Here is a 12114-nt window from a genome sequence, read left to right as displayed (position 1 = left end):
TGCAGGCTGTAGGACAAGGGGGCATTGTTGCTTGCTGGGTGAAAAGAAAGCAGAAGCCCCAAAGTTCACATTAACTCAGGCGTTTCATTTATTTTTTCCTTTTCTTCTTGGCTGGTTCTTTGTTCTGTCCCTCATGCTCTGATGCAGTGCCCTAGGGGAGAGAAGTAACGCTCTAAATGTGATAAGCCTGCTCGGAGGCAGTGGAAATAAAAACAAAGATCCTTTATCTTCTCATCAAAGCCTGTGTTAGTCATGCTTTCTCCCCTTTCCCACTCCTGGGAGGTAATTATGTTGGAGAAGGGAAGAGTTCTACAGTAGAGTAAGGTGGTGCTAACTTCTTTTTTTTGGGCTTTTGTTATACCTGGGGACATGCGTGGGACAAGATGACAGAGAAGGGGCATCAAGATGCTACATAACTCCCCTGAACTCAAATGCCTAATAGGCAAAGGGAGTGGATGGGGCCAGGTGCATTATGGCTTGGAGTGTGATAAACTGAAGAATGTAAGTTAAAAATTTTTGAGACGCTAGAAATCCAGGGTGTTTTATGTAAACTCCCAGTTTATGTTAGACAAACCGAGGTGATAGAAATTTTAGGCACTAGAGGTAAGGAAACATTGAGTTCTGCTTCAGAGATGCTATAGGGCTCACGGTGTGCTGCTGTAACTGGTTTGTTCCTCTCCCTTTTAGTCTTATCAGAGGGCAAAAGGAGGATAAGAAACTGGCATGACAACCTGAGCTGATCATAGAGTGGCCCTCCTTCGAATGAGGGCATGATAAAAGAGGAAGTAAACTGCTTTCTGAGCCAGAATGCTTGGGCTCGTGATTTTCCAATGGTTCAAAAGATCACAGGGGAAGACCCACAGAAAGGGGTCTTGTTTTCATCACCCCCTTTCTGGAAATGTCTACCCAAAATGAATACAAGCCTGGGCAACTGGGTATGGTTCCAAGTTTACAACCCCTCTCTTGAGGAGCCTGTTTCATCTTTGTCTGACCACCTTTTGGCCCGTTCTGTGGTGGTTGCTCCTCCACTAACCCGTGGCTGCCCCCAGACAGGCTGCTAACCCCAGTTAGAAAGGGTGGCTAGGGCTTGCTGCACTTCAGTCAGAAGCAGGCACTGACCTCTTCATCTTCATCCTCATCCTCTTGAAGAACCATGTCCAGGATGTTCCCTTTGATCTTGAAGTCTCGTGAGGTGCTGAGCTTTATGTGCTGCATCAGGTTCACCTGTGACAGGATTGTAAACATGGGCACATTTTCCTACCGATAGGTCCTGCCCAGGACAGCCTAAACTATCTCTGACAAACCCTTCAGTTCCTCTAGGAAGTCACACACCCACTTGAATCCATGAATGTTTGGATTCAGGCCATCAGAAACAGAAAAGAACTGCAGATTTTTCCCCCACTGCAGTTGTGTTGCTTCAGTTTGCCAGGTCCCTTCACAGGGTAAATGGGATTGGTAGAAAACAGAGTATGTTTACCTTGGACCTCTTAGAAAGGTGGATGAGAAATTTTTCATACTGTTCAATGGCAAAGATGAGATTAGGGATTGGCTTGGTTTCCCGAAGAGCTCTGGCCTACAGGGCAAAGAAGAGAAGACCTAAGTTTTGGGTTCAAGGTGTTTTTTTTTTTTTACATAAATTTATTTTTGGCTGCGTTGGGTCTTTGTTGCTGCACACAGGCTTTGTCTAGTTGTGGCAAGCGGGGGCTACTCTTCGTTGTGGTGCGGGGGCTTCTCATTGTGGAGGCTACCCGTTGTAGAGCATGGGCTCTAGGCATGCGGGCTTCAGGAGTTGTAGCATGCAGGCCTCCGTAGTTGTGGCTCATGGGCTCTAGAGCACAGGCTCAGTAATTGTGGCACACGGGCTTAGTTGCTCCGCGGCATGTGGGATCTTCCCGGACCAGGGCTCAAACCCATGTCCACTGTGCTGGCAGGCGGATTCTTAACCACTGCGCCACCAGGGAAGTCCCTTCAAGGGTTCTTGAAGTCCTCTGAAGCTGTCTGTAGCAGAACTGCTCATGGCTTTGGAAGAAAGCTAGTCAGTCTTCCAATCAAATGCAGTTTTACTTATATACCAGTAATTAAGATTTTTTTAACAGTTCACTCTCAGCAAAGGACCTAAATGCTAGTGGAGATTGCAATGAATCCTCCTATTTATAATTCCTAAATATCTGTTATCTAGAAACTGGCTGAGGGATGGACCATTTGTAGATACTTGGTTGCCTGACTTGATATTCTTGTAACAATGAGCCCACTCTACACTACCTCTATTTCCTCTCTAGTCTACATATGAGTTTTCATTGCTGGTATTAATATATCTCTTTCCCCTCAACTTGAATTGTAACTTGTAGATCCTTCCATATGTTTCTTAAGTATATAGACATGTTTCTATATATATATTTTGAAACTACAAATGAGAACATTGTTTTCATTTTTTTTTCTTTTTAACATTATCTTGGGAGAGAATCCTATATCTGAACATTTAGATTTGTATTTTTTTCATGTCTGCATAGTATTCTGCAGTATAAATGTACTATAAACCCATTTAGCCAGTCCTTTATTAGTGGGTATCTTAGTTTTCCCAGTATTTCACTTTTACTTTACAACATTGCTAGGACTATTCTGTACATAGGCCTTTACAATTTCTATATCCTAAAAATGCAATTGTTGTAGTAAAGAGTGTGTGTGTGTGAATGTATAGGTCTAAAATTGAGCAGTTATTGCCACACTGCCCCCGTGAGAGAGTACTGAATTCTCACCTTTGCCAGCAGTGCACTAGAGAACCCACTTCCCTGCACCCTCTCCAACTCTTTCACATCCTTTAGGGAGCACGTTTTGCACTCGCTAACTTTTCCTAAAACCAGTTCCTTCTCAATGGTTATCCTAAGCTATTTCTATTTTTAAAGAAAGAGCTCAAGATTTTCCGGTACTTCCTGAATAAAGTATATGTTTTTTGGTTCAGAGGGAAAAGATGTTCCATCTGAACATAAAGTCCATGAGCTGAGAAGGAGCCATACACAAACATTTCCCTCCCCAGCTTTACTGAGATATAATTCACCCATTTACATTGTACAGTTCGGTGTGTTTTCGTGTATTCAGAGAGTTGTATAACCATCACCATAATCAATTTTAGAACATTTTCACCCCCGCCCCGAAATCCTACACCCATTTTAGCAGTCACCTTCCCAGTTTCTCCAACACCCCCCTTCCCCCCACTCCCCAGTTCTAGGCAACCACTAATCTGTCTTTTTAGATTTGCCTTTTCTGGACATTTCATATAAATGGACTCATATTATGTAGTCTTTTTCTGACTGGCTTCTTTCACTTAATATTTTCAAGGTTCATCAGTAACCACTTTTTTTTTTGGCCGTGCTGTGCGGCATGCGGGATCCCAGTTCCCTGACCAGGGATCAAACCCATGCCCCCTGCAGTGGAAGCTCAGATTCCTAACCACTGGACCGCCAGGGAAGTCCCAGCAACCACATCTTGATCACTGTCAGCAGCTTACCATGGCTGTGGGCCCAGCAGCAGTTTTCTCCTTTTTCTTTTCTCCTGTATGTTTTAGGCTCTTACTCTTCTTGTTCTAAAGAAACAGAAACAAATTCTGTCATTCCTGAAGATTGTTCTGTAGAGCTAGCAGGCTAGTGGTAAATTTCTAGTATGATGATTACAGTGGAGCATGGGGGAACTCTTAGGGGGACCAAGTCTGGGTGAAGAGATTATCCTGCAGCAGATGCCAGAAGGTGGGAAGCATTCTGGGACGCTTTATAATCCTCATTTTTCTATTTTTTGTTTGGAGGTTTACCATCTTGCTCTTGGATGCATCTAGCACATGGAAGTGAGGGCAGGACCAACCATTACTATAGCAGGGCAGCCAAGGGACTAGTGAGGCACAAAAGGACTGTCACGGTTAAGTAGGAATAGGTGTTTCCCAACTGGGAAGTTAGCTAAAAGGGTTGCATAAAGAAGAGGAAGCTGGAGAAGCTGTTCCCGGAGTGATGTATCTTACATGACAAGTGGTTACATGCTCCAGAAGGGTTTAAAGGTCATAGGAACACTTATTTCCCTATGTTGTACATAATTAGAGAATAAAGAGCTCCTGGAAAAAGGAAGAACCAATAAGAAAGGGAACCAAGAACAGGATTCTGATAAGGCAGAAGAGAATTGAGACATGAGTCAGGAGAGACCACCCAAGTGTGAGGTACACAAACAGGAACCTTTTACCTGAAGGGGAGTTCTGTGCCCTCCAGGAATGGAACATTACCACGTTCCACGTGACAAGGAAAAAAATTAAAAACAGAGACCTGCAAATGGAGACAAATTATACTACTGGAGCTATATGAAAGGCAGGAGGCTTGGTCCACACGGCATGTTCTGGAAAATAAGAAAATGCAGGGATCCCAGAGATGCTGGTATGAAGAAACTTGCTTTTGGCCCTGGAAGGCAGGGTAGAGGGTGAAGACTTTTTAAGGGAGGGGCAGAGTATCAGCCATAGATAGAACTCATGTGGACCAAATGGGAAGTGAGCCATCTTCCTAAAAGTTGTACCCAACATGGCACCTTGTTGGAACTCCCTAAATCAACCCCATCTACTGCCCATTTCTGCTGATTCAGGTAGGACTAAAATTGTAGCTGGAAGAGAAGCAGCTTTTTTTTTTTTTTTTAAGATGTTGGGGGTAGGAGTTTATTAATTAGTTTTGCTGTGTTGGGTCTTCGTTTCTGTGCGAGGGCTATCTCTAGTTGTGGCAAGTGGGGGCCACTCTTCATCGCGGTGCACGGGCCTCTCACTATCAAGGCCTCTCTTGTTGCGGAGCACAGGCTCCAGACGCGCAGGCTCAGTAGTTGTGGCTCACGGGCCTAGTTGCTCCGTGGCATGTGGGATCTTCCCAGACCAGGGCTCGAACCTGTGTCCCTTGCATTAGCAGGCAGATTCTCAACCACTGTGCCACCAGGGAAGCCCAGAAGCATCTTTTAAAGGTATACAGTTCTGAGCAGGATGCTAAGGGTTTTGGAACAATGGCTTTCCTTGCTTTCTTCCCACTGAGATCCAAGGCTATGAGAAAAAGAAAGGGGCTATAAGAGAATAAACAGCTCTCTGAAAGATGTGGCAAATGCAATCCAGATTTCTAGATAGAAGTTGGAGTTAGTGGAACCGTGTGGGCTCTTGCCCAAGGTCACTCATTAAGCACATCTCACAAAGAGAAAAATGCCTGTGGATCAGCTGACTTGTCAAGTAAGGCCTTAAGTCAAATACGAATCGAGAAGGGGGGAAATATCCAGGGAATACATAAACTGGTTTTTCTGTAATGTAGAAAAAAAGATAGTCTAGAAGGTGCCTGGTGATAAGCAGAAGAAGAGCTTGAGAATGGGGTCAAACACAAAACCCCAAAACCTCCCAACATTTTACATGTCAATGAGTACCAAGTATGATTCTAGAGCAAGGGGTAACCAACTACAACCCAGAGGCCCACTGCTTGTTTTTCAAAATGAAGTTTTATTAAACACAGCCAAGCTCATTCATTTGTGTATTGACTATGGCTGCTTTTATGCTACAACAGCAGAGTTTAGTTGTGACAGTGACTGTATGGTCTGCAAAACCTAAAAGCATTTACCATCTGGCCTTTTGCAGAAAATGTTTGCTGACCCCTGTTGTAGAGTCAAAGTACTTGGGTTCATGTCTCAGCTTGGCCTCTTAACTAGCTGTTCTTGGTCTTTTCTTTTTTTTTAATTTTTTAAAAAATTAATTAACTTATTTATTCACCTATTTATTTGGCTGCGTTGGGTCTTTGTTGCCGCACGTGGGCTTTCTCTAGTTGCGGAGAGTGGGGGCTACTCCTTATTGCAGTACGTAGGCTTATTGCGGTGGCTTCTCTTGTTGCGGAGCACGGGCTCTAGGCATGCGGCTTCAGTAGTTGTGGCATGCACACTCAGTAGTTGTGGCTCACGAGCTCTAGAGCGCAAGCTCAGTAGTTGTGGCACACGGGCTTAGTTGCTCCGCGGCATGTGGGATCTTCCCGGACCAGGGCTCGAACCCATGTCCCCTGCGTTGGCAGGCAGATTCTTAACCACTGCGCCACCAGGGAAGTCCTGTTCTTGGTGTTTTTAATACCTAATATTACTATTTGGCAAAACGTTCCATAGAGTTCAGCTTGGGAAATGATGCTGTAAGGCCACGTTCATTTTTTAGTACAGCTAACATTAGAGAACACTTGCCTGATGTTGTGTTAAGCACTTTCCATGCATCACCTCATTCATTCTCACTATGGTGCTACTTTACTTACATTCCCAAAGGATGCCCAAAGGCATGGATTTGGAATCACCCAAAAATAAACCAAGTCACTGAGCCCAAGCATGTTTGTTTCTCCCCTGCTCCAAGTGTACACATATCAAATGCCTTCTCTCTCTAAATCAAACTTTTTTTTTTTATATATAAAGATTTCCTTGCTGTAAAGACTTCAAACCTTGGCTTGTTCTCATATGGGCACCTTTGGCTTACTGTAAGTAGGGAAGAAACTTTATATACGCTTAGCTCAGGTGACCTAGTGGTCCCCTGGGAATATAAGGAGTCCTTTCTTACTTGAGGATGCATTTTGGTACAGACTCTGAATCACTTACCTGTATGTAAGAAATGAAAGAATAGCATAGCGGGGTCAGATGCGAACCTGACAGCTTCACCTGCAGCAAAGGAGAAGGAAATCAATGTAACTGTAGGAATAAGATGCTTTCCCCGTTCCTAGGAAAGGCATTCTCAACTCACCAGCTTTTCCATATTTTTCGGAATTCCTCTGGAGTGCTGACACACCTGGAGATACTAACAAAAGATTCCAAGATTTAGCATGCCCTCCTATATAAATGTCCCATGAAACTATAGGTAGTGACTCAGTGAGCAAATGGAGTATGACTTATTGCTCTGACTGGAGAGGGAAAAGAAAATAAGCTACCATATTCATGGAGAATCCTAGACTCAAGGCTTCCTTTTTCCCCTCCTCTAAGCTCCAAAGCTTCCCAGACAGCAGGTAATAAAGGGTTTCTGTTTCTGACTTGTTCTGTTTATTGCTTTAAAAATCCTTCAGGCTGGTAGTCCCTGTATCTAGAAAACCAATGACTTTGCTGTTTTTGCTTTAGAAAAAGCCAATAAAGATTAGAGGTTCTCAGTATTTCTACCACAGAAGCTTAGTAGCCATACCTTGTAGCCTGAGCTGCACCTTCTCAGAAATGGCCACACTGCTGTTTGGGTACATGGTGTGAGGCGGTCTACTATCTTTCTTGGGTTGTCTGTGCCTTTCTAAGTATTTAATGTGGGTCGTTGCTAGAATTAGAACTAAATTACCTAGTTCTTATCACTCTCTGAATGTCTGCTGAGAATCAAAATATTGCAAGTACAAAAAGAATTTCTTGTTAACAGATACTAAGAAGCATTAACTTAAACCCAGGGCAAGTTATGCCTTTTATTTTTAAAAAATAGACTTATTCCCTACCCTAGTACCTGACCTGTGAGGCATTTAACACTCACTTGTTAAAGGAACAAACACCTTGTCAGTGCCCAGACTGGTCTGCAATAGTCTAATTTTTTGTGCAACTAGAATCAGATTAAGTTCTATAGCTATAGTTTAGACTGAGCCTTAGAAGGTGTTTGAAGAGGCATTTACTCTCCATCAGGTGCTACATACTCATATGCTAAAGAAACAGGGCCTCTAAAAAGAGATTTAGAATTATGCCTCAACTGTTATTTCTGGGCCTGTGGAGATGGCTGTCACCTACTGATCAAACCATCACTTGCAAAGATGTAGGCAAGAGCTCTCTGCACAGGGGCATTCTGCAGCAGGGGGTAATGTCCTGGCTGGGTGGGACAGAATGATAGTAGTGACTGTCTCTCCAATACTCACATATCTGACAAGCGCTGTAAGAATGGTGTACATTTTGCAAAGGTCCTTTAATAAGGTGTCCACACAGCTGCCTGATGGCAGGGCTGTCTGCACCAGCTCGTGGAAAAATGTAAGCAGAGTTCCCAATTGTATGATGATGGCTTTCTCAATGGGATGATTTGGTAGGGTTGCCTGAGAAGAGGCTTCTTCTGAAAGGAAAGGAAACTGGCATATTCAAACCCAACTGGCCTTATTTTCTAGTTCAAGTGAAAGAGATTTAGAAACCAACAAAACATCATTAACTAGGAAGTCTGTAGGGAAAATGAGCATGTATTTAATTCATCATGCAGAATACATTAATAATCATGCTGTCATAAGGCACACTACCTTCTACTTCCTTCATTACTTTGGAAATCTAGCACAAACAAACAGAGCTCAGTGTATCTGCTTTTATGCAGTCCTCCAGTTCAGATTTTAGTTAACTTACCTGGTATAATTTCTTGGCTCACCTGTCCCTTAAGCTTGGTGATTAGCCAGTCCACTTCTTCTAGGACCTTCTCAGCCTGACTCAGAAGAAGTAACTGTGAAAGAAAAGAATGCCTGGCATGGCTCATTGCACACAGCTGCTGGTGTAATATGATAACCATGGCCACCTGCGGGTGGGTTACAGGCCTCAGGAGGCGAGCCACTATAATTCACTCTTCACAGGGAATAAAATGGAAGGTAAGACAAGGCTATTTCCAAAGGGTCGGGGATCAACACTTACACAGACAGTAGGGGCAGCTGTTCTCAAATTCACCACTGCAAAGTGGTTTGTTTTCTCCACTTCTACATCCTGGGGAGGGAAAGAGAGGTGAGATATGACAGTAAGGCTGTTCCCCTGGCCTCTATCCCCAACTCAGGGTGTTGTATTAAAGGCTCACTATGGTACCTGGTCTATGTCTCCAAGATGTCCATGGATATCCTGGGACAAGTCACGCAGCAGGGTCACAGGACTCTTACACAAAACATGGAGGCTGAAGAGCAAATTCATCAAGCCCTTGCAAAATGAGGCATCCTCTAGGAGTGGGAAGGAAAGAAAAGCTAAGTTATAATCCAAGTCAGTCCTTTGGCGGGTGTGGGGTGCCTAACTGGAACATGTAGCTCGTCATATTTCAGGCACAATATCCCTGTGCTGCACACATTCCAATCAAGGCAGCTCTCCCACAAAGGTGCACTTCTATCCACGAGTCCAAACAAGGGAGATGTTTCCCATTATTAGTCACTATCACTGCATAACTAGCACACAGGTCAAGAAATAGAACACTACCAGCACCCCAGAACTGCCCCCTCCCCCCACCAAGGAAACTGTTATTCTGCCTTGTAACTGTAATCCAGTTTTGTCTGATTTTGAACTTTATCTAAATGGAATCGTACAGTAAGTACTCTTTTATCTGTCTGTTTTCTTTTGTTGAATGTTATGTGTGTGAGATTCCTCCATGTTGTGTGTCAGTGGAGTTTGTTCATTCTCATTACAGTATTCCACTGTGTGTATACAGCACAATCCCTTGATCCATTCTACTGCTGATGAATGTTTGGGTTCGATTTTGCCTATCAGAATAGTGCTGCTGTGAGAATTCTTCCACCTATTTTTGCTGGGAGTGGAACTGCTGGATCATAAGCATATGTTTAATTTTAGTAGTTAGATATTGCTAAACAGTTTTCCAGAGTGGTTATACCAACTTACAGCTCCAGTAGCAGTGAACGAGAGGTTCAACTGCTCTATATTCTTACCAACACTTGGTACTGGCATTGTGTGTGTTTTTTTCATTTTGGCCACTCTGGTGAATTTTCTAAATGTTGTTTGGTGGTGATGATTTTATATAAAGCCTAAAAGGAAACATGTCAGGAAACTTACCCCAGCTGTTTTCCTTGCAAATCTTAGTTGTCCAGGATAACATCTGCACAAACTAGAGATCATTCAGATATTACAGAAACATGCCAAAAGACAGACCTAGGTGTTGCCAGACTAAAAGAGCCCTAGACCTTTCCAAGTCTAAGCAAATCACCTGCTAAAACACGTGCCTGGATCTAAAGTGGTAGTAATCTACTAAAAATAGCATAAAAATAAGTCCAAAGTTATGAGAAGACTTATTGATACTTTTCTCAAATATAGCATATGACTCAATTCTCAATGCCCTCATTAAGGGCCAAAGGTCCTGGGGTCTGGGCTCTTACCCTTTGAGCTTCCTCTGCCCCTACCACCGCAGTCTAGGGCTAAAGTACCCTTTTTCCTCTTCCCATGCCCCACATTCTCTGCATTTGAGACATCTTTAAGGATAGTAAGCTAACAGAGGTGCAGGAGAGTAAGATCCTGGCCATAGTGATAGTTGAATTAGCTATTAGGAGCCAAGAGGCCATAGGAGGTTAAAAGGGAGGAGGGATAAAAAAAAAAAAAAAGAAGAAGAAAGAAAAAGAAAAGAGTTCAGGGAAGCTTAAGGTCTTGGGATAGTAGGTCCTATGTTGCCAGATACACACTCAGCTTTCTGCTTCAGCAGTTGTTTGGGATAGGCTTTCAGCCACAAAGGCACTGAAATGCCGTGATACTTAAGAGTAAAACAATGATTAAAAATCTAGTTTTTGGGGCTTCCCTGGTGGCGCAGTGGTTGAGAGTCCGCCTGCCGATGCAGGGGACGCGGGTTTGTGCCCCTGTCCGGGAAGATCCCACGTGCCGCGGAGCGGCTGGGCCCGTGAGCTATGGCCACTGAGCCTGCGCTCCGCAACGGGAGAGGCCACAGCAGTGAGAGGCCCGCGTATCACAAAAAAAAAAAAAAAAAAAAAAAAAAAGAATCTAGTTTTTGATCTGTTGGGGAAAAAGATCAATTTAGAGGCTAACTGAAAGCTCTCCGTGAACTGATATAAAAAGTTTCCAGAATACAGTGATTACTGTAGAATACTGATTTCCAGAATACAGTATTAAATGAAACAAATAAATAAAGCAGGATGCTGAACAAGCTTTTGTGTGAAGAGGGTAGGGTCAGGAATAAGAATCTATATTCATATTGCTGTATAGGAATAAAAAACTCTTTACATAAGAAACTAAAAGAAGATTATTTACTTATCGGGGGAAAAGAAGAACTGAACAGATGGAGGACATGAATAGAAGGGAGACCATTTCCTGTAAATCTTTTTATAATTTCTGGTTTTCAAATCATACAACTTTATTACCCATTCAAAATTAAATTAAAAAATTTTAAACAGACTACCTGAAGTTACGAGGGGGTACGTGATGAAAATTAAATTTAAAAAATTTCCTGTTTATATTAGCCTTTCCAAATCTATTTATTTTCCCTCAGATGTCACCATGTTCCAATTCTCTGTCCGTGTTTCCTTCCTAATCCTGGGCTCCTTGCAGCAAAAGTAGCAATATGAAAGAATGAAGCTGAAAGTAAAGTGCAGATGCGTTGTTTGGATCTAGGATGACATAAGTAACAAAAGGATTTTCTTTGGGCTACCTGGAACTAGGACAACAGGAAAATCAAGTCTGCTTTCCAGTGCTCAAACACCATAACACACAGGGCTGGTCTGGCTAGTGCTTCCTAAAGCAAGGCCTTACACAAGGAGGCTTGCATCTTAGCACTCCAACTTGTCTCCTCACAGATCAGGAAGGAGGTGTGGTAGAACCACACAGCCCTAGGCTCTCAAGGACTCTCTTTATCATCCTCTAGGGAAATCACTCCTGAATGGAACAGACCCACAAAATGTGGCACTTCTCTTATTCTGTATGTGTGAATGCTCATGTGGGTACATACATTCTTCGTGTATGTGTGCAGACCCATACACATATACCTAAAACCTGTCTGGGCAGAACTGATTCTGTTTTAGGACTATGATCATGCTTTCTGACTTATCACCTTCTGTTGAATCTCTCCCAAACTCAGTACCAGCTAACCTTGATGACAAAGTTAACTGCTGAATGTCAGCTACCTTCTTGATAATTAACATACTTTCATTTTAGAAAAGAAGAGAAAACACCAGGAGTGGGGAAAAACCCACATTAAGAAGGCTGAACTCCACAGATAAACAAGATTTTTTCTGTAGTGCTTACTGTTTACCCTTGACAGTGGCCAAACAAACAAAAGCAGTAATTATAACATGATAGAAACACTATGTTGCGAAAGGTACATCTTATATTAATTCAGAAGCATAACTGAATATATTATTTTAAATAAGCCAGATTTCAAGCAGACATTTAGATATATACTTTAGGACG

The 12114-nt window shown here is 42.8% G+C and overlaps 1 protein-coding gene across 2 annotated transcripts in view; it reads right to left on the bottom strand.

Moving 5' to 3' along the window:
- Positions 1 to 64: 64 nt before the first annotated feature.
- FANCI (FA complementation group I) overlaps positions 65 to 12114 on the bottom strand; it is a 76678-nt gene continuing 64628 nt past the window's right edge. The window contains exons 28-38 of one of the 2 annotated variants that reach the window (XM_082855019.1): positions 9760 to 9811; positions 8794 to 8921; positions 8629 to 8697; positions 8350 to 8443; positions 7884 to 8071; positions 6755 to 6808; positions 6613 to 6672; positions 3506 to 3580; positions 1478 to 1573; positions 1120 to 1224; positions 65 to 151 (exon numbers count right to left, since the gene is read on the bottom strand). In XM_082855019.1, coding sequence (XP_082711145.1) covers positions 89 to 151; positions 1120 to 1224; positions 1478 to 1573; positions 3506 to 3580; positions 6613 to 6672; positions 6755 to 6808; positions 7884 to 8071; positions 8350 to 8443; positions 8629 to 8697; positions 8794 to 8921; positions 9760 to 9811 — 984 coding nt within the window. In that variant the 3' untranslated portion in view covers positions 65 to 88. The remainder of the gene's footprint in view (positions 152 to 1119; positions 1225 to 1477; positions 1574 to 3505; positions 3581 to 6612; positions 6673 to 6754; positions 6809 to 7883; positions 8072 to 8349; positions 8444 to 8628; positions 8698 to 8793; positions 8922 to 9759; positions 9812 to 12114) is intronic. The other variant, XM_082855020.1, reaches the window with a different exon arrangement.

This window comes from Leucopleurus acutus, assembly GCF_964270905.1.
Source record: "Leucopleurus acutus genome assembly, chromosome: 1".
Classification (NCBI taxonomy): Eukaryota; Metazoa; Chordata; class Mammalia; order Artiodactyla; family Delphinidae; genus Leucopleurus; species Leucopleurus acutus.
The sequence above is the reverse complement of the archived record's forward strand: the minus strand, read 5'-3'. Positions and strand labels throughout refer to the sequence as shown.